Source organism: Ciconia boyciana, chromosome 3 (assembly GCF_034638445.1).
Source record: "Ciconia boyciana chromosome 3, ASM3463844v1, whole genome shotgun sequence".
NCBI lineage: Eukaryota > Metazoa > Chordata > Aves > Ciconiiformes > Ciconiidae > Ciconia > Ciconia boyciana.
Window position 1 is genome coordinate 112719491 of NC_132936.1, and position 23772 is coordinate 112743262.

Sequence of the window (23772 nt, forward strand, 5' to 3'; positions counted from 1 at the left end):
GGGAAAAGTAGTAAGTTAAGAAAATCATTACAGATACAAGGCATTAAAATTTTCAAAATAATGTACTTTTTACTTGTAAACATTTTTTCCACATTTCTGATTTTCCATATTTTCTGTCATTTTGTTTTAATAATGTGTAAAGAAATTTCTAAAATTATTCTAAAGCATGTGAATTTGCTTGTAGAAGTAAAATACTCCCATGGTAACATGAATCTCCATAATATGGCTGTAACCCAGAAGCCCGAATTTTGTTTTTGTATGCATAGCTACATTATATTTGCACTGCCTAAATTATTACATAACAGATGTTAAGGCTCATCTGAAATTACTAAGAGCAATCAAAACAATACAGTATAAATGTTAAAGAATTCCAAGGAATTTCATCAGAAAGAAGCAGCACCTGGAGCCTTCCTTTTCACTCTTTCTTGTTTCCTCTTTGTAATGCTCCTTCTTTTCTCATTAGTTTTCTGTTAGTACTTTTGGGTCATTTAAAATGATGGGAACAACATCAATAAAACACTCCTCAAGCTTAAAGACAGATCATATTTTCTCTCTAATATAGTATTTCTTTGCTGTCCTGGGACTTGTAGCAGTGCTCTTCAAATGTGTTTTTCAAGTTGATGAGAATGGGGAAAGCAACTGTAGAAGTTATAGAGTCCTCTCTCATCCTTATAATTACTTTAAAACAGCAGCTAGTTTCCACAGAGATCAGGGCTTTATTATGCTTGGTGGAACTAGTTAGAAAAGTGCCCTTCTGAACTTAAAGAATGTTCAAAACCTTAACTTTTTTTAGGCCATAGGGAACAAGCAAAACTCAGAAAAAAGGATACTATGGAATATTGGAAATGACTGCAAGAATAGGGAAATCTGTATTAAGCTCCAAGAAGCTTCTGCAAAGCATGAAAGTAAAAGCAAATTATGTTTGAATTATTACTGACTGCTAAAGATTCAGATGCCTCTGTCTAGAGGATTTAATAACTAGAAAATGAAATAACTAAAAAAAAAAGTTTCTGACAGTGCACTGAGGGCAGCAGAGCTTCTGACCTCTCTATTTTGGACATGAACATTTATGAAAATCCACTAACTGACGGTGCATAAAGTATGCCATATGATATTCCAGTTGAATAAAATGAGGAACTATTTAAATATTGCTTGCTGATTCATCTGAATTTTTCAAGCTCTTCTCAGAAAGAGAGGCAGTTGAGAAGATTTGTTTTATTTTTTTAAATCCTCTATCACTTTAACCACATAACACAGGCAAACAGCAGGAAAAGAAAGAAATTCAGATTAATCCTTTCTTGAACAGCAGTCTTCAACTAGATATTCAGCACTACACAAGATCACACACACCAAGTAATTCTTTGGGCCTGATCCTATAGTCATCTGTGCCAGCATAAATCCTGGAAAAATACACCAGGAAAAAGACTGTCTTAAAGCAAAACAGATGCTCATCTCTATTGCATTAATTTTGTTTTGCCAATTAGAGTTGCGTCAGAGAGAAAAAAAAACACCACATTCACTGAATTTTCTGTGTACAATTTCACTATTATTTATGGTTGATTATTCAGCCTGGCAGCTAGCTTTATCAGTTTTCTAGAATATTTTCACAATCACACTGAAGACAAGAATCTGACTAGCTGAATGATAATTATTTTGGGGGAAAAATGTTGAGAAGAATTTTTTTCTCAGGAAGTGCAGTTTCATCCAAAGGAGAATTTCTGTGAAAACAAAGGTAGTTTAAAAACACTTTTTTGTCTTCATTTGAATTTGGTTTTCCTTTATTTTTAATTTATATTATGTTTTACATAATATTTTAGATTTACTAGAATATGATTCTTGGAAGTTATTGATAGACAACAATTTGTTGTTATAAAAACCAAATATTTCAAAGTTTCTACATCTGAATTTTGGTTTTACAGAATATATCTATATTTTCCTCAGGACAGAAACCTCTTCTAGACAGAGATACTAAATACCACAGGGAAACTTAAATCAATTTACCATTGACACTGGGCTATCAATTAATCCCATATCAAACATTCAAATTTCTAGCCCATAGATACTAAGGAAAATACATCCATTTCTTCAGGCTTAGTTATATTTGGCTGCCCTGAGGTTCACAGCTGTATTAAAATAAAGTCTTTTTTCTCTTGCTTTCAGCTCCATATTCTGTAAATCAAGCGATAGTTACTGCCTGGTATTTTAGGCTCCTTTACAATGTAAGTTATGTAAGAAGCCTGAAGACTTTGCTCATCTTTACAATTTTGGGGACTACTTTGTTTAGCCACTTACGCTGCAGTGATCTGTGGAAGCTCTGTGGGCTTTCAGAGTTGGCCATATAACACCGATGGTGCTGGTCTTAGTATTTTTCAAGGGACTATTTAAAAAAAAAATTCACTGACACACACTGTTTAGAGCAGTGCTTCTAGATCCTCATTTAGAGAGAATGATGGTGACTTGGCACATTACTGTTTCAGCTTAACACCAGTTAGATGGAAGAGATTACTAATTATACAATAGCAATTAAGACATGGGGTTTTTCCTGGAGATTAATGACCAGCTAGCAGGAATTGTGCGCAAGGCTTTTAACCCCAGCCAGTCACTCACTGCATTGCAGCAGAATCAGATGGCATTCTCTGAAGGATATTGCTTTTCAGAGTGACAAACATGGTCTGCATATGAGTGCAGGCCTTTTTTGCTCACCTACAGGGTATATCTAGTAGCAAATAATAAAGCTATGAAGTAATTAATGAAAGGCAGATGCACACAGAAAGAAAAAAACACAAACCACAATACCCCCCCCAAATACAGCTAAGTATAGAAAAAACAGTTGAATGCTCTTGCATGGATTTCGACTATTTTCATTTCTTTTAGAGACAGGATCAGATCTTTCACTGAATTAAATCACACACCACAGACACCTAAATTAGCATTTAAAATCAGAACTAGCTTGAGTATTTGCAGGGAGTCCCCCACTCATAACCATTTATTATGTGCTGGTTTAGGTCTGGAATGCATCATGGTGTGAGAAACTGTTTTCCTTCTGGGTGAAGCTGAAGCAGAAGCCTCTCCCTAATTCATGTCCCACATCATTGGAAAGCGGGAAGCTGAACCTACGTGCAGAGGGAACCTAATACTTATGCCCCACAAAACTGCTCAGCAACATTGGAAAACCCCCTCAGGTAATGTTCTTCAAAAAGACAGTTATTGAAATAACTACCTTACCACTGCTGCTTACACTTCCAAACTGACCCACAACAAACATCTGAGCTCTTCCTGGCCTTCAAGGTGCCTCATCCTTACTCACCTTCCTCCCCTTTGCAATCTACACCCGGTCCTGATCTGGGTCCAGTCCTTGTCCTTCATTCCTATTCCTATTAATTACTTTTCCTCTTCTATCTTGATTTTCTTTTTTTCTTTAAACTCAAAATATCTACCTCTCTTCCCAGCAACATTTCTAAGGCAGTCTGACCTGTGCCTCCAAAATAAATCATCTATACTTATCTGGCTGTGGAGGAAAGAGGTTGGGGCTTTACTAGCAGACAGACTTCCCTGAGGCCGTACCAAGAGACGTCCAGGTGACATGCTGCTACTAGTCACGAGAGGAAAATGGAGTGGTGCTTCTTGAAGTTTAAAAAAATGAAGGTGGAGCTTCTGAAGGTCCAAGACATTAACTAGCAGACCAGTTCAGATTCTCTTATTTGCATTTTGATGTCACTTTTGGAAGTGAGGACCTAACTGAACTGCCAGCCAAGGTGAACTCCTGGTCCCTCCATCCCAGGGGCAGCAGAGGGAGAAGGACAGCACCTGTGCAAGGCTGCTGCCATTGTTGGGTGTCCTCTCTGATGACTCGTCAGGAGGACATTCCTGAACACTGAGGCACCAGTCCTGTACTCCAACAAGCATCCTGGTCATGCCATCTTTTTTCACGGCTTATGGTGGTGCAATAACATGACATGGCTCACTAGGTAAATAAGTGGCTCAGAAAAGGAGACTGCTGCTATCTTTAAATGTAATCTCCTTGTTGGTGGGAACTGCTGGAAGTCTCTTCTGCATGGCAACTCTCTCATAGTCCAGTCCCCTGGCCAATAATGAGCAGTTTGCTTAGTGTGAGGCAGAAAATTAAAGCCCACTGCAGCATTCACACCTGTGCACACACAGCCCGTTCCCCTCCCCGCACACCGCAGGCCATGCCAGCGCTGGCATCAAAATGGCACGGGCGGCTGCTGCAGACCTCCTTCCTGCACAAAACTGGAACAGCAATTTATGGTTGCCAGTTTTCCATTTATCTACCATGAGAAGGTCCTGCCTGCTGAGGAGCAATTGCAGCGAACCATGGCTTACTCCACAGCTGTTCTGGCTGCTCTTTTCACCATATGGGCATAGTGCCTCTGCTCTTATTAATCCTGAGGGCCAGGCTTGACACTGCGCATTACAGATTTTCCTATGGGTCACTCTGGTCTCCCCTTTAACAGGGTTTCTGCCGTGGGCCATATTGTCCCCCTACTTGCAGTTTTTTCTGGAGGCCATCCTAACAACGTGGTTGTCACCGCTGTGATGTGCTGTCACAGTAACGAAGCGTGATGTGAGGAATTCAGTTGACCCTCTGCCACACCATTTCCCAGCCCCAGTGCCCCGGCCGGGAGCACCCATGCTTGCTGGCACGGGGGAGAAGGGAAAGGCAGGGAGAGGGGCCTGAAGCCGGAGGCAGAGGCCTGGTGCGAGGGGAGACAGCTGCCAAGAGCTCAAGGAATGGGGCCTCGGGCCTGGGGGGGAGCAGGGCCGGCATGGGAGGAAGGGCCCCTCCCGAGGCCTGGCCTGAGGGAGTGAGCAACAGCTGCTGTGGCCTGGAAGAGGGGGGAACGGGGCTGAGAGTGGTGCGGGGGCAGGTGCCTGGAGAACAGCTGCTGAGGGCTGGGAAACGGGGCTCCAAGCACACGGCGCAGGCCTGGGGTCTGGGAAGGGGGATGAGGGTGGCCTGCAGAGGCCAGGCAGGAGGGGGAGAAGGCCTGAAGCCAAAGGCGTGGCGGGGGGGAAGGTGCCAGCTGCTGAAGATGGGCAGAGGCCAGGGAAGGAGCCAAAGGCAGAGGCTGGCTCTGGAGGAGCAGCAGAGGAGAAAGCATCCTGGCTCCAAGCCAGGTGGGAGGGCAGAGGCCTGGGAAGGAAAGGGACACCGTTCAGCAGGGGCCAGAGGCTCCACGGGGCAGAGCTAGACAGCTGCTGAGGGCGGGGGAGAGGCACCAGGAGCCAAAACAGAGTCCTGGGAACATGGGGAAACAGCTGAAGTGGGATGGATGGGATGGCAAAACTGAAAACAGAGGCTTTGGGGGATGAGGGCACAGCTGCTGAGGGATAGACAGTGGGAAGGAGGAGGAGAAGAGTCAAAAGCCATAGCCAAGGGGAAAGGAGCTAGTGACCACCCCTGATGGAAGAGAAAAAGGACTGAGAGAGAAAGGATGGATAATATTACCATTTTAAAAGTAAAATACTTTATCTTTGTATAAAGTAGTTAAATTGTTTTGTCTTCTACTTAAGTACTACCCAGACAGCCCACAGCTGGGAGTATGTCCAGCCTCCATGGACAGGAAGTGCTGGCTGCAGATGCTGGAGACCTCCGGGATGCCACAGTGGCTGCAGCATCCAGCCTTCACAGTTGCTGCCTAGATGAAATGGCTCTCCCATGCTCCCAGAGAGGCTCAGCAATGCACAGCAGGCTTCAGTCGATCGCAGTCTGGCAGAGAGCTAGCCAAATTACACCTGGACATTACACCTTCACTCTGCAGGCAGACAGGGTGCAGTTACATCTCCAAAACACCACTGCTGTTCGTGGTAAAGATGGTGCACAGTTTTCCAGCACAGGGCTTCAAAGGCTTCGCCTGCACCCAGGTTAACCCATGTTCAGGCTATAATGTGATCTTGCCAGTTGGTGCCTGGGAACTTCAGTTTGGGACAGTGGCAGTGGCCTCTGTGCCTGTCACCAAGCCAGCTGCTTCCTAGGGAAATCTGTGCTTGTGGAAGCACAAACTTGTGGGACTACTTTAATTTAAGGATAATATCAATGCCCCTTGTGGGGAGACAAATAACACTAAGCTAGGCCCATCCTAGATACTGCAGAGATGCAAAAAGCTCAACTATATCTACTTCAAGTCAATGATTTGTTTTAGTTACCACAGGGAAATTGCTATTGTAGACCAGGCTGTCAATAAGTATAGCTGAGACTGAAATTAATGGAGCTAGATCTTTTTATCCAGGTGAGAATCTTGTCCATTATTTGTAATGTTATTTATTACTTTCCCTATTTTACATGTTTTTGTTTTAGTACTCTTCTATTACATTCTTCTTTGTAGCTTCTGTTGCATACAAGTCCATACCTTTTCTTTCATCATCTTACAGTTCTTTCATACTCTTGCTCTCTAGGCATATGGAACTCCTTTTTTTTCCCCTTCCTTGTATTACTTTTTTGCATATTTCCTCTGTTCTCAGTCACATTTGCATCATTATGCCTTTTTTTTCCACATACAATATGAAACTATGATGAAATAAGATAAACACAAATATGCTTATGTTCAAAATGAAGAAGAATATGGAATTTTCATGTGTATAGTGGAGCTATTCTCTTCTTTTCTTTGGTTGCCATTTAACATCACTGACAAAAATAACTTTAATAAGTGAACATTTTTTTCGCCTTCCAGATGTCTGGCATTGAATTTATTTTCCCATAAAATAGTTCTCCATGAGAATGACAATCCTAATCTCTACATAACTAATTCATTATTTTGTTCAGTTTTCAAAGGATATCATCAGTAATAAAAAGGAGGCATTGAAATTAGCAGCCACATTAAAAAGAAATTGCCATTTTGTCTGCCTTCCTCTTTGTTAAGGCACTGTAGCCACTTGCCCCTCTACTCCTAACACTCCTGGGCTGTCAAAGTTATAATTTACTATTGATAGGTGTGAGCATATGCCTATGTACTTTTTCCTTTATTGGTTATACAACTTCTGCTGGCATCCAGAAAATTAATATTGAGAACAGAATGCTTGAATCACTTGTCATCATTGTATTCAGTAATTCACTTAGCAGCATTTAGCAGGTCTAGACAGAGAGCTAAGGCTAACCATTATCATTAGAATACAGAGATTTCATATGTTTATTATGTTGTTTATGCTTTTTGATCAACGGACACAATTAAGTATCAAATCTTTCAGTAGAACCCTAATACATTGTTATTTTCTTAAGTGGCATATTCATTCAAGACATGCTGATATCAAGGCCATGGATTAATATTTCTGTAGTATAACAATAGCAGTGCTCATTTTTGTCTAAACAAGGTTTAGCTCACTAAATGTTCTGTTATGACAGAAACAATTTTGTACTAATTTCAAGAAAAAAGGATTGAGTGTGTGATGTCCTTTTTAGGGATATTTCTGTCTCAAGTCCTTCAGTTAGAAAATGTTATGAAAGACATTGTTAAGAGTCTGAGTCAATGTGGCTATAAAAAATATTCTTAAAAAATGGCATAAATACACCAAATTATTTCTAATGTAACAAGTTGTCAGCTTTTCCTAACTACTAACTCATTCAGATACTGTAGATAACTCTGAGTGTCTCTTTAACTATACCACATAAATTCAAAATGAAAGCCTGTATATGCAAATGCTTTTAAAAGCAGGAAATAACCAATTCTTATTTGCAGATGAGTAAGAGGCAGTCCCAAAGTGGTCAGAAAAACTAATGAATGTAGAGATATACTAATGGTTATGTCATTGTTAGGTAATAGAGCTCCAGGCTGATGTGTGAAATGGTCAATAAGGTCCTTGTTTCGTTAATAACCTGCTGACTCCCACAGACTGTCAAGGCCCAAGCCATTTGGGCACTATATCCCTTATTTAAGTAAGTCAGCGGAAACAAGGCAGCCATGTTATGACTCAGTATCAGTCTACATGTTCTGAAGAAGTGAAATCAAGTTTCTTTTATACTTTCTGATAGCTGCATGAGGAGGTTACCTTTATACTTGCCAGAAGCATTCATACATTTCAATTAAAAATTACGCGGCCATGATTTGGCTAACATATGTCATATAAATCAGAAAATTATAGGCATAAAGATCTATTTAGGGTCAACTGATTTTAAACTTTATAATTACATGTGAAAATGTGACACACGTTTATGTATGTTTTTTTCAAATCTTGCCTTTCAGTGCAAATCACAAATGCTAAAGGAAATCACTATTTAATAGTTAACAAGACCTATGCAGCATCCCTCATGGAGTTTTCCCATCAACACAAGTGATAACTAAAATGTCCTGACATTAATTTATAAAGACACTGGCTTAAACATACTTATTACATAAGGCTAAAACATATGTAAGTTATTTTCAAAACAAACTTATACAGGAGGCTCCCAACTCTTTGACGAATTCTGGTTTTTGGTTTTTGGTTTTGTTTTTTTTTCCTTGTATTATGACTACAGGGAGATTGGCAATAAATGCATTACTGTGGATTAATCTGTAAGGACTATGAGGAATGGAGCTAGGGCTTTGTAGTTTGTACACACACTATCCTATCTGTTGCTGCCTGCCCATTGAAAAATCATAATCTTTGGGAGAGACAAGTCACTTCAGGCACCTTGCTAACATGTGTAGCTCCAGAAAAAGACCTCCTCATAAATACCACAATGAAGTGCAAATACCTTGCATATCACATTGTCAGAAGAACATGCTCAATAATACACTATGTTTTAAAGGATCTTCTCTCCAATGTTCTGCAACTGGAGCTAATACTTCAACTTAACTTCAAGCAAAAAATGTAAAGGCTTTTACAGCTTGCTTTCATCCAGAAGAAAAATAGGTCCCTTCCATCTTTGTATATGTTTATGTTTGTGTGTGTTGATATGAGATGCACATGTAGGTATAATTTATTCTAAAGATAATTTTATATATATATAATTTATTCAAAAAACAGAGCACTGGGGGTAAATGCTCTAGCCACTAAACTATTGGTTCTGCAGGGATACAGCTCTCTGTTTCTAAACTAAGATGAGGATTATCTCTGATGGAATCTTTGTTGCAACTGACATGTTTCTGTGGGAGTATTTCATTAAAATTCTTAATAATTTTCTAATGATGAATCACTTCATTAAAAAAAATCCATTCAGCTTAGCTATGTGTAAGCATATTTTAATCAGTAGGCATATTACAATAAGTTTGTGCTTCAAAACAAAAGAAAACCTAATGCTTTCCAAAGTGGATTTTCTATTAGTATAGTAGGGATCCTCTAGGGATGGTGTAAAAGATGTGAATGGTAAAGAGACACATTGTTTTCTGTATTCTACAAACCACATTTTCCTGAAGACTGATTCCTGTTTCAGTTTCTAAGAGAGACCTTTAGTTATGAAAAAAATCAAATAAACAATTTTTTTTAACTTTTAAACTCTTGAACGTATATGATAGCTACTTTCCTTTAAATTTCCTTTCCTTAAGAAATGACTAGATCAAATTGTTTGGCCTTTATTATACAGGAAATAGCATTAGATGATCACAGTCTTAAGCACATATTTGGTGGCTCCAGATCATCATAGTGGTCAAACAATAATTTAACAACTCTGAAGACAATACCACAGATGCACCATTTTTTAAATCCAAGTAAGATCCCAGAAGCTGTACACAACTTCTGCCTTGTTTCACCCCAGACATTTTTACTGAAGAGCTCTGCAGTAGCTAAGAAGAGCTATAACTTTGTTTACATGCATAAGGGCTCATTAAATTGCTGGATCGCAAGACTGTATAAATTATTTATCCCTATAGAGAAACAGGTTTTAGAATTCACAATTTAGAATAGGCTCTAATTCCCCTCTCATATATAGACTCACTGATGTAATTAAAGGTTTAAGTAAAAAAGATCAAATGTTAAAAAGAGAAATGTGTTCCTTCACTCCTGAGCTTAGGCACACAATGCTCTGCCATGCTTCCTTTCTTCATTAGCTGATGCTGAAGGACCTCGACTATCTTCCTCCTTAATTACCTTAGGTTGGAAACAGAGTTTAGCCCATGTTTTTATTATGTTTTCTGTGCTAGGGGATAGATCATTCCTTTCCTTCTTTCTTTGGCAATGAGAAAAGTTAGAACAAAAGAAAATCCTCAGTTTCTGTGGGAAATGTTACGTAAAGTGCTGTTACAGCTAATGGAAGTTCTGTCATAAGGAGCTCCTCAGCTTGCTCTAGCTTCAGCCTCATGTTGAAATTACTTACCAGCTGAGCTAGGCTACCTGGTCTCCACATTATCAAATGATGAACATAAAATCTTTACAGAGGGAAAGGCTAATATATCCCCTCATGAATTCTAATGACAGACAGTGTTTCCAAACCTTCAGTGATACCATTATATTCTTTATAGACTATAATCGATTTTTATGTCTCACAAACAGGCAATGTGCAATTTATAAGCTACATCATTAGACCTTTTCTTATTGCTTTTATTTTCTTCTCGGTGATACATAATGTGTTGCTAGTAAGGAAGACTGATTAATTCCTTACTTTTTGTCCTTGATTTTTGGACTAATTTTGTTTTACTTCCTCAGCTATTTTGGTTCTAAAGAGGGAAAAACCCACCCCAAATCAAGCCTTAGCTTTTTTGTTAATAGCTCAGTTGGACCTCTCCATGGCTAAAGTGGTAGATTGGTAAGATAAAAGCAAAGTTAGCTTTTTGACCACAGGTCCAAATGTGAATGGCCTTCAGAATCAGTTAGAATGAAATTGCATGCACTTTATCTGCTGATCTTCACAGGCAATTGCATTTCATGGAAGTCCCAGGCAGCTGTCTATCCTGGAGCATTTTCTATCCTCTGCAAAGCTGGTGAGGCTTCTCTGCCTGCACATTTGAACCTCACTTCAAAGGACAAGAAAAAACAGCAGCTGCATTACAGAGCGTGCATTAGAAAGCACACTTCTGTACGGAATCCAAACTTGGACACCCAAAATAGCTTCTGTAGGCAATTTAATTTAAACTTTTCCAATATAACTTGTATTCAGTTTTGTTTTCAATCTGATTTACAAGACATGAGAGCTCTGTAATACTGCACATGGATTTCTTTTATGAACTGAATTAACAATTTTGAGCAGGAGGTCCTGGTGCTGTGCTGTTCCATTTGTGTCACTTTCTAGGTACATTTACAAGAAATTGTATCATATATATTTAATGAAGTGTATTCTGTGTTACATTAGGTAGCATTACAACACACCACCGCATTAAAGCTATCTAAATCCCACCTTAGGAGACAGCAATAAAAAGAAGTTAAATGAAATTACTCCTTAAGGTAGAAATAGTTTACTTCCTTGCACACAACTTCAAAGGTTTCACTGTGGGTGAGAAATAAATCATTACAAGGACTGGCCAAAGGCCAGAGACAGTGGTCTGAAGGAGAAAAATAGACAAAGAGTAAAGAATCGGCAAAAATAAATAAATTCAATAAAGAAGAGTAAGCCCCTTGAATGGTAAACCCCTTAGTCAGGCCTTTATAGAAAACATGGGCTGGGGGGTAAAACTGGGAAGGCTGAAATGAAGAGGCCCACATCACTGAAAATTGGAAAGGATCACCACACAGGAAATGGAGAGATGGAAAAGGAATGGTTTGTAAGGAACAGAAATGAGAAGAAATAGCAATAAGGGGAGAGGTAGGGCACTCAAGGAGATTGTAAAGGAATAAAATATTTCCTATAAATCCTTCAAAACTGTAGATGCCATCTGCAGTAATATAGGCCATCTAAAACCAATTATGATTGCTATGTACATTTCCTTATCTTTATCACTGTGTTAAATATCACTCAATAAGGAATATGAGTAAGTCTGACTTAGTACAAGAATGAAATATCTGAGGGAGGAAATTTTAGTCGAATGTGGTTCAACATCAAAAAAGAATCAGCAATGCAAATCAGATGATGTGATAACTGGAGAATGCTAAAAGGAAACTGCATGAAAATCCCAGACATCCTGTCATTTCTGGAAAACGTGATCAACAGAAGATTAGTAATATAGTCATTAAAAAAAAAAGAATAGTAGATAGTAACAGGTATATCTTCTTAAATTGGAATGGCATGTGACATAAAAGAGAAAGAGGATGTAACACTGTAGTGAAATGAGTGCAGCTGACAGTCACAGAGATATCAACAGCAGATTGTAGAAGTGCTGAAAAGAAGATTACATAGCATTTTTTGGCACATAATTGTGAACAGAACCAATAGGAAGCATATAGTTATAGTCCAGTAGCAGAGTTAGCAAGACATTTCAACCAATGTTTACATTGACCTAAAGGCCCTTATTGAAGCTGTAATGAAACCTGGGCCAATTCATCTGGTATCTTCCCAGAACATGAAAATTGTGCCAGATAAAATCCAAATTGGATCATTAGATTAACACAAATTGGAACCTCTTAGAGATACAGGTCTTGCAGTATGTATAGAAACTACTGTCTTTGAAAATGTAGTTGTTCAATTCAGATTAAATAATCACCTTTACACAGGTCCACACTTCACATGGTGCAGAGCCAATTATTTTGCAGAAGTTTAGATTGAAATGAGGGCAAATGCCTTCTATTATGATGGACTTGTATCCTGATAGAAGGATCTGTTTGGTTGCTCTGATCCACAAATTCAGAAGTCTGAACCAGCCTCTTTGGAAAAACAAGGCTTGAGAAAATGGAAAGTTATTGGACTTGTCCCTTTTTGGCTGCTTTATTTAATTCCTAAAGCCAAAGAAAAGAGAGAATACAAGACTAAGCAAAAGGAGCACAAACAAGAGGAATGAGAAAATAAAACTGAAGTGTATAGCTAGAAGTAAAGACAAATGTAAAATAAGGGGTGGGGGAAGCCCTTTTTAATTTGATAGAGAGCCAAATAAACATAAAGCAGAACAATCTTTGCCTATTCAGAGATTAAGTTTCAGGATATCTTTTAAGAAAGTTTTACCCTATAGCCCTGCCTTTCCAAGATAAGATCAATTCAGTGCTGTTACCAAATTCTGACCTTAGCATTGCTGTCAATTACTAGTTCTTGGTCACCTCATAAATATAACGTGAAAGCACCTGTTCTGAAGTAAAACAATATATAGTCCAACTGCATCCTGCTGCTTTACTACTATTTTTTCACATGCTCCAGACTGGCCATATGGTTAGTTTGTTTGATAATTTCCTCAGGAATGGCTACTCATTGAAATGGCCAGTTTGAAGGTCTTACCCCTTGGAGAGCTCTTGTACTGCCTTTCCCACAATCTCATCTCTTACAGAAGCATGAATCTTATTTTGCTGCTTTCAAGAGCACACCTGAGTGGTAGATTTCCTTCATTTTCTTTGGCTTCTATATTGACCTTTAATCAATGAGCTTAAAATACCTCCTTCACTTTGTCACTCAGAAGTCTGTTGTATCTCCATAACAAGCGGTAGATACTTCTTTTTTTTCATACAACTGCTTATACCAATTTTTATCTTTTCATAGCACAAACATATGTTCCTTTAGAAATGCTCCACAAAGTAAAGTTCTCGTTTCAATTTCACATGTATGGTATAAGAATTCTCCTTTGAATGTTCTTTATTATGTATAATTTGTAATTCTTTCATATGAAATTTTACTTTTGAATACACTTGCTCTGTAAATGGAACATAAATCCTTAGGTTGAGAACTATTTTTTTTGTGGAAAATTGTAATGGAGCTGCCACTGCAAGTTGTATATCTACTAGGGTATTAAAAAAGCATTGTTAATAATGTAATAGGGTCTTGCAGAATTTCTTATTCTGTTGCTATTTCATTAACAAGAAATTATTCTCCAAAAAATAAACACGGCTTCATTCAAACAGAAATATTCTGGCTTGTCAAAAAGAGAAGTGCAGGAAAATAATGTTCCTTCATGGAGGAGCCAAATCAACAAGATCCTTGTGGAAACAAACTAAAAAACCTTAATCTGATCTCTAGATCTAAGTGGGATACTGAAGAATAAAAAATATGTGTCTACGTTCCCTCAGCAAACTAGATAACTTCTATTTGTTCTCTCTTTCTTTCACACGCATGTACCAGAAGGAGTAATACAAATGCAAAGAGCAATTAAGACAGCTTTCAAGTATTTGATATCATGAGGGGCAAAAATGATGACAAATTGCTTTTGTCATTATTTGGCCCAAGAGAGCTCTCATGCATCAGAACGGGTGAAACCGTACCACCAATTCCACAAACAAATCATGGGAATGGCAAAAATTCTCAGGGATTTAAATGCAATGAAGATTTTATACTAAAAATGTATTTAGTACAGAACCCACTAACCCATTAATTCTTCTATTTTGAATGCACTGCAAATACAGTATATACCACAAGCTAAAAGTCCGTCAGGCTTACTTCAGGCACAGAGAGAATGTGACCTCTCAAGAGGACTTAGGAAAAAAAAAATCTGTTCCTGAGCATACTTAGAAAGTTTTGACAGTCATGCTGTTTAAGTCAGGTAGCTCATGAAAGATTTTTATATAATAAAATTTTAAAAAATACAAAAAATGATATTTTACCCAAGAATAACTTAATCCTCCTTAACATTTTTGCATAGGGATTAGAGCAAATAAAACCAAACCTGTTACTATTTTTATGAGAGAAAGTAGTTACAGGCAGAAATTGGGTATGACATTCACATCCACTGACATTTAAAGAAGACTGAATTTAAAAAATCAAATTCAGTCCCAAATATAAGAACTACAGGACTGAGATATCTGAAGGTTAGCACATTATTATCAATTAATGGGTAAGTATAAAACCTTCAGGATTTTATTCTATCTCAGGTTGGTCCTTGAATGAAATTGCACTGTGCAATTTATTACTCAGTGGAACTGAGAAAAGGACACAGAGTTTGTGCCAAGATAAACTAATCAGAGATTTATGTATTTTATTGCTGACGTGTGATTCAAACATCACTCACCAATTTGGTATTATTCTTAAAGAAATTTACAAAATATCTTGATCAGAATTCAAAGTCCCAAATCTAATGACCATTCTACTATCTTTTTCACAGCTTGAAATCAACATATATTCTGAGGACTTTTAAAGGAGGCACAAGGAAATCCTAAATAAACATATAATCTTGTCTCTCTCGCTGCCATATTTTACTTAAATATCCCCAAATTTCTGTTGATGAATAATGTCTGCTAAAAACTGTTCTATGACAAAGGCACAGAAATAACTTGATACATTCCCCTGAACTCCAGACATTGTCTTTGTAAGCAAGCAATTTCAGTAGAATAAAAATGCAAGTCTTTTTTTTTCCCCAAAAGAAAAAATAAAGTGCTGTTTTAACATTCGCTGAAATAGAATTGCACTATAGTGTACCTTGCAAAATAGATTAAATAGAGAGGAAAAATTACTTTTATATGTTTCCCCCCAAAGGAAATATGTATTTTATACTATTCTAAGGAAACGGAACCTGTAGTCTCTTGTCCAAGACCATTATTGAAAATAGCTGATCTTGTTGTACTTTGAAGTACTTACAAAGGTAGCAACAGATTTTTGGCACATACAAATCTTATTAGTGAATAAAAAAATACAATATTCGGATTTCTGGAATGTAACATTTTGAGAGAGATTAGTAGACGTTTCAAAGTAAGAGTAATTTATTTATTGTCCAGGAATGGTATATCAGATACAACATGAACTATTTAATTAAATATGTATGCTACCTCCAGCGATCCTATAGTGGCAGCATACACAGCTATGAAAAGGAAAGACAAAGGAAAGGAGTGTGATGCACACATAATGTAGTCTGGCAATGGACTATAGATGAGATGGTATCTTATTTTTTAATATGTTCTGCTATAGTTTAGCAATAGTAGGAGATACCTATGAAGTGTGTCAGATTGCTGCTTGGAGCTGGTATAGCAATCAAAGGCACAAAAGAAAGTTTGTCAGCAAATTCGTATAGACATCATGAGAGGTAAGTACACTCTGTGCTTTGGAAAAAAAACTCCCTCTATTTACTCTGCGCCTAGGAAAGCATCATAAAATCTTGTTATGTTTATGGCTATTTCAATTTAAAAATATGTTTGAGTACATGTGCAAATTACAGTAAAGATTTATTTGTTCCAGAGGAGGGGTTAGAGTAATATTATGGCCTTCAAAGCTATGGACTCTATATTTCCTCACTACTTAGCAAAATTAAAATGTCAGAATAAAAAGATTTTGAAGATAAAATAAACATTTTAGCATTGTTGTACTCAATAATATAGTATTTCAAACTCCAGTAATCTGTTCAACATTTTAGAACGATGAGTCCATTTACTAGCGTTCTTCTTTTTGTATTTTCCATTAATGATTAAACATTTACTTCTATGACAGATAACTAATACTTTACTTCTCCTTCCTTTAATTAGGAGTTTACATGTTCAGTACATTTGGTCACAGATTTAAAGGTCTGAAATCTCCATGCTCCCTTCTGCAATCACAGACTTGCTGACATTTCATTTAGCCAAAGTGCTTTGCTTTCTCAAAACTCCTTGTCATTCTACTTAAAATCGAACTGAAATTGAGAACATTGGGTCAGCACTGTGGATTGCTCATTCTGGGATTTTGTCTGTGTCGTTGGACAGAGCTTCTATCTAATCACACTTTTCTTGTGATCTGATTTATTAGCCTTGCTTAGCTGTACAGTTCAGCTGAATGTATGATGCAGATGTACCCATGAAAAGTAGCTAGCACAACAGTGGCTATGCATGACCATCTAGTATGTGGTGATATGTTAATAACCCAGGAGCTGGAATGCAATCTGTGATTCCCTTTCACATATATTTAACCAGTTCTTTTTCCTGTAGATTTTGCATTCTTCACTAGGTTATCATCTTCTATGACACAGGTGTCATACGCTCCCTGTTTGGTCATTTTATCCAAATGGCAAACAATATGTAGCTGGATTATGTGTTCAGTTCAAGTTATATATTTTCAAATGGTCATTTAGACATTTCCCAGTCGATCCATCTTTTTATATACAATACATATATCTATTGTTCATGAAAAACAAGTGACTTACTTGCTAGTCTAGTATCAAACTGCTATCTAAAGATACCCTGATGAGACCTTCATGACATCAAATGTTACACCTACAGTCATTGAAGCTACATATACTTTAGGCCTTCGTAACATTATTTCATCGTACAAAGATCGGATTAGAATTATTTCTGCATAAACATTTTTATAAATAATTAGTAAAAGCAATATATTTGGATACATTTTTCATGAACAACAATAACTAACTTCCATGAAGGTAACAGCTCAAGCAGTTTGAGGTAGAACCAAACTCCTTGATCCAAACAGTTCTGAAATCAGAAAGAATATTCCCTTGCTTTCAAAGGTTGCCCGAGGAGAATCATTCCACTGTTACATCGCTGAAAATCAGATCTTCATTTCAATTCAAATATAGATGAATGTATTCGTCTTATGCTTGTAGGCTAATTCCTAGTAGCAGAAGAACCAAAAGGCTAGAAATTTAGGAAAGTGCTTTTCTTCTCTTTACGAGCTAATCAGTCTGTATTGTTCAGAATAGCCTTTACTTAACCAAGTATTAATGAAAATCACTGTTTCCCCCCTTACATCTTTTTGCAAGTACAAAGCTTCCCATTCTATGACATTTTGTAAACACTTTCTGCCAGAAAGCTCTAAAATCCTTCATACAATAGCATCAGCAAGTACTATTAGAGTGCAGTACGCCTGAGAAAATTCTTTTTATCAGCTGACATTTATCCCAAGAAAATACAATCTTACATGTATTTTAGTAGGTTTTCAGCTCGTTTCCAAAAAGTATCTTTGCTTTTGCTTGCAAAGGAGATAAAATTAAGAATCTTTTGACATTACATTTATTAAGGACTCCTTTATAAACAAACACCATTTTACTCAAGGATATATTACTCTTGTTAACAGACCTTGTTGCGATGTTCTGCTATGAGAAATAAACCACAAACCAGGCCCAAACAGGTTATCCCAAACAAGAACATATGTTTATAAAGAATATGTATGAGTACATCAGGAACTTTGTTGCCCTTAAAGCAATCTGGAATACCCTAAATTACACAAATTTATTCATTACTTTTGCTCCAATTTTGTATCTCAACTACAGCTTAATATTGTATGTATTATATAACATCTAAAACCATAAGTAAGATCCACTTCTCTTGTAGTAGATAGTGGTAGGAATATAGCAAAATATGCTCTGAAATCTCAGACATTACTAAACAAAACAGACAGGGAATGGTAAGAACACAGTGAATATTATTAACCTTATTTTATGGATGAAAACCTGTGAGGGAGATTAAATACTTGATATAGATAAAGAACTTGTAATAGAATTGTGAAAATAAAATAGCAATTCCAAATCCCATTTCCAGTACTTAATTACTTCTTAGTCCTTCATCTCTCCTTTTTTCCACTTTATGCTTCCAGATGTCTACCATTCATCGGATGTAATCATTTCTGAAGGATCCAGTTTTTAAAGAAGAAATAATATCTGGGTCCAAAGCTAAAAAAGGGTTGTTTCATAATAAGTTTTTCTTAACTGTAGTAAATTCTGCAAAAAGCAAAACCCAACTGCAAAACCCAAGAACCAAAAGTCACTACCACAATTAAAATGATGTTCTGAAGGAATCCAGCATTTCAGAGGAGAACTTGCAGCTGGTCATATATTAAGTACTGTACAGTTCTTACCAAGCAAAAACTACAGTAAGAACATCTTGCAGTAAGAAGTGCAGGATGAGACTCATGGTGAGACTGTTGTGCACCCTTTAGAGACAGGGAGGCAGTGCACACCACATTCAGTAACCAATAATTTGTTGAAACTTGGCTGAGCATGATATACTACTATAATATCGAATAACATTTCAGATATTTTTGTTACATTCTTCTCCTGATATAATTTATTTGGTTACCAAAGGTTTGTTTCAGCAATATTGCCAGTCTCTTATTTTATCAAGTTTTCCAGGCTACCTTTTGCATAAAGTCAGAGAAAACACCAAGTCATATTGAAACTTGGCCAAAATACTTAAAATAAAAAAAAAAAATCAGTAACCTGTTTTGTAATGCAGCTAAAAGGAAAGCAACTCTCAAAAATATTTTTGATAGCTATGCAAATTTTAGTACTGAGAGTTTTTCCAAGATTTGATTTAAAAGTGATGCTACTGACTCACAGAAAATGGAGGTCCAGTTCTTACAAGCTCAGCTGAAAAACTTCATGATTTTTATTAAGACAGTACAGTGTAGATATTAGGCTTATTCAGAGACAAATTTTACCTTACTTATCTTTGAAAACAGACTCCTTTAAAACAGAGAAAATATTTTCCAAATAACTGAAAGTTTTCCTAATATTTCCAATAAATTCCTTAGATAATTTTTCTGGCCAGAACATTGATAATCAAAAACGCTTGCAGGAATCAATCACAGCTATATAGACAGAAATTCAAAGACATGTAGCAGAAGTCACACACCCTCTTCTCTTGTGGCTGAGCAGGCAAAGACTTTGGCTCCTCTTAAGCTACTGCATGCTCGCTATCAGAAAACTCCTTTCTATTTGGCCCTTCGGATCAACTTGTATAACTGCCTGAGGAACTGCTCTCTCCAAATGATCTGGATTTAACAAAGTCCTCCCAAGAAAATTATTTCTCTTTACCCAAACCACTGTAGGAGGAGCAAGCTTCAGCATGATTCCCCATGTATGTGTATGGGGGCAGATCTGAGAGAGAAGTAACCTTAGGTGCAGTGGCTATACTGTTTCACTTCGAGCAGTCAGCTTCATTTGCTGTTTTACAAGTGAATGAAAATGCCTGACATAAAATAATAATTGCATCAATTTTAAAAATACTGAAAACTACCTATTTTTTAATCTTACTGATATAAATCCCAGAGATGGCACATTAACAATTGTAAAATAAATACGCCTCTGGTTAATAAGAGAAGTATTGCCTTTAAAAAAAAATTATTATTTTTTTTTAATTTAGGAGGCTTTATAAAGTTACATTTAGGACAAATTGTTTTCTAGAATTTTATTAAATTGAGAATACTTTTTAGCCAGTTTATGAAATGCATGAATGTTGTAAATAATCACAGAAGCTGATATTTTGACAAGTCTGGTAAGTGTACGTAGCAGATTAAATGATGGTCAAAGCGTCAATACATTTAATTTTTGTTGATATCCTACGGTCCCATTAGGCTAGTAAACTTTTGCTTCATTCTTTGTATACTATCCTCTATGTTTCAAAAGAAAAAAAAAGAAGTTTGCAGAGGAGTACTGCTGAGCTAGGGACATATTTTAAATCACGGTAAAATCAGAGTGCATTAAATTATACTCCCTTCACTGCTTAGCAAAAAATAGCCTTTAGGGATGTTACATAGGACTGGGATTTCTGACTGGTACTATTTTCCTGTAGAATTTAAGCTTTCCTTAAAAAATAGCACTGCAATTGTTTTATAGAAAATGCAACAAAGAGGTGGTAAAAAACACATACATTGAGCTTGAAGAAAATTTATATGCATACAGACATCTGAATTTAAAGTCATTATTATTCATAAAAAGGCATTTCTAAAGATGAGTCTAATTAGATTACATACTAGGCACAACATTTATAATACGTAAAAACATGAATAGTTGTCTCTAAAAATTTATAAATATAAATACTTCAATTGATCTCTATGATTCTGCAGTTTAACTTGTATCTGATTATGCTTAAACCATGATTTTCAATTCTTTTTTTAACTACTGAACTTTTTTCTTTTCAAAACTTTTCTATTCATTCTAACACACACAGTCCCATTTAAATCAGTGGTAGCAATAATGTTTAATATTCCTGAAAATGTCACTAGGTTATTAAATACCATGAGGTAACATATAGAATAATCATCTGCTTGTAAACAGTCATATTGTATTATTAACATAAGTATGGTTATCTGCAGCATATTAGTATATACATTAATTTATATTGGGGATCAAGGGAATAAAATTATTCACATAAATAATCCAACCAAATACAGTGGAACCATCTGTGAGTTAAGTGATCATAAAGAAATTTATTGGGAATTTGACTGTGACTTTACTCTGTCTTCACCTTCTCCTGTCCTAATAGCTTTTTATTTGTATGCTTTATAGTCAAAATAGTACATAGTATAACGTAGTGGATATAATATAAATCATAGAAAGAAAAAAGAAAAATAAATATTCTTTAATCTTCATAATTTTTTAATATATGAAGAAAGAAAGAGCTGCTAATTCTGTAAGTAGAGAAAGTAACAATCTCTAAATAAGGAGAAAAATAATAAAGGTGTGTTCGAAGTTCCTGGGACATTAATAAATGTGGCTCTTATAAAGACAGAAGTATCTTAAAAATATTGGCTGGTCAAGTCAAGGATTAACACTGCATTTCTGGCTTTTGTGTGCAGAATATACTATTATGACTATACTTTTCCTTCACATAAAACTTTTACAGGAAGAGTTTAAGAAATATTTTTAGGCAAAGTTTTTTAATGGTAACACTGAACAAGCAGATGTGCAAATACAATATTTATTTTTTATTTTAAAAACTCAATTAATTCCTTGGAAAAATGGTTCTGAAATGTACTGAAACAATTGTGCCTAAGCCTTATTTTATTTTATTTTGCTTGCTTTCTTTCTTTATAAGACACACTTACTACAGAGGAAGATCAATTATAGTAATTAAAGAAAATTGAGAGTGACCCAGTATAGCAAGGAAGTCTTCTATTTTTTCAGTCTTAAAAAAATATATTTGATTTAGTCACAAAAAAACAGCTCAGCTGAAAACCTGACATTTATGTTAGCAGTAGTATCTGCCCAAGGGAACTCTAAGTAAGTTTCATTTCCATTCTGATTCCTTTTGACTTTAGTCTTATTTTGAAGCAGAAATATAAAAATCATTTGGGCAGGAGTAACTTGATTTTCGGGGTTAAGCCTTTTGCCAATCCTTTGAAAACCCACCAGAATCTGTTCAACTTGCAAACTTTCTTGAAAAATATGTTTGTACAGTGTTACTGGAGATGGCTTGGATTCTATCAGGAAACCCCTGAAAGATTGTTTGGACTGCGGTTGCATACTTCAACTTCAGCCTCAGCAGGTCTTCCCTGTCATTGGAAACTCTGTAACCTGCGCTAGGTCCAGCTACCCAGTTTTGGAGCAGGGAAAGTGTCAGTCCATCAGCAACTTCCCTGCTGGGAATGGGCCCTGTGAAAAGGGCGCTTCCTGATTAAAGTGCAGAAAACACAATGGCTGGGGCTGGGATGTCTGAGTGAGAGTAGAGTTTTAAAAACCTATAAAAAATTATACACACTGACTATTTTACTACCTTAAAAGAATGTTCCTTATGTTGCAAAGTCAAAAATAGCAGCTCTGAGACATAAGGCTTCTTACGTAACTTAGATCCATCCGCTTTATTCATATACGTTATGATATAGCCTTTAATTACACAGTTTAATGCAATTGTCTCCAGAGCCTCCGTAACTTGTTCTGTACACAGAAGAGGTCTATTCTTAGCAGTAAGTAATGACAGAGTAATGAAGAAAGCTGTTGTGCCAATGAGCAGTACCCCTGCCCCTGCAGTACAAGAGTCCTTGCTAAAAAGGAGTGGGGTGTACTGCATACCAAGGAGAGGTGCATACTGCCTTGAAGAAATATGTTCTATCCCCTTCTCTCCTAAAAATCCCATGTGATTTTGGTCAGGTTTTTAAAGCCAGGCATTTTCTCAGTGGTCATTCCTTACACTGTTCAGGACGTTTGCATCTTCGGGGAGCGTGCCTTGCTGGATATCCCCGAATATGCAGTGCTGACCACTCAAATCTGAAGTCAGTGTGAGCTGTGCTTTGAAATTTTAGTGGATGCTTAGAGTATGTAGTGTTATATGTGAAGTACTCAGAAAAACTTCACACTGTGCACTCAGTATTAGCAAATGTTTTTACCTGCAGTCTCTCTTGCCTCAGTTTTCCTCTACGACTGGCATAAGAGCATCCGTCATCTTACATGGGCATTGTGTAATTTTTAATATTTGCACAGCAGCTCAGACATTGTAGTTATGAAAACCTTAGAAAAGCCCATAGAAAAATTAATAATTTCTCTTCAGAACTGGTTTGAATATGGACAATAAATAAGGCTCAGAGCTACACACTGAACGGCAAGGAGAAAACAAAATATTGAAGAACTTACATCCGGACTATGCACTGAATGAGGCAGAAGGCTCGAGGAAGAGTGGTATATGATCATGTAATTAAAGACTGTTTCATAATGGATACCCAGAAATGGATGAAATTAAAATTGTACAGTATCTTTTGTCCTGACAGTTCATAGCTTGTAAGTGTTTTATTTTATAAACTTAATAATATTCTCAGAGCATAGATTTTGAGTGCAGTATGTTCATACAAGTTAGACTGATACTGATGACTTAGGCTGCTTAGAGAAGAAAAAAACTGGCCATACCAAGCTATGCTTTAAAAACCTGTGCGCTAAATGGGTATCTAGGAACAACAAAAGGAGTGTGAAGATTGATTCAGACACATGGATGAAAAAAATACATGACAGTCTATTTTCAAATGGCAAGCATTTTAATACAGGATAGGTCATCTCAGCAACTGGGGTGGGAAGTGGGGTTAAAATATGAAAATCTTTTTAGCCGTTAATTCATAATTTTGTAAGGGAAAATTTCGTTGCCAGTTCTTATTATACCTCTACAAGTACAGGAAAATTAAAGAGTGGAATAAGAAATTATTGTTACCATACGGGT

General features: G+C 36.7%; 1 protein-coding gene across 18 annotated transcripts in view; it reads right to left on the reverse strand.

The window, feature by feature from the left end:
* The window catches only part of NRXN1 (neurexin 1), a 728334-nt gene that overhangs the window by 692801 nt on the left and 11761 nt on the right, over positions 1–23772 (reverse strand). The window contains exon 3 of one of the 18 annotated variants that reach the window (XM_072858471.1): positions 6193–6196. The exons of the other annotated variants lie outside the window; for them this stretch is intronic. Within the exon in view, the coding sequence (XP_072714572.1) occupies positions 6193–6196 (4 nt within the window). The remainder of the gene's footprint in view (positions 1–6192; positions 6197–23772) is intronic. 18 annotated transcript variants of the gene reach the window in all.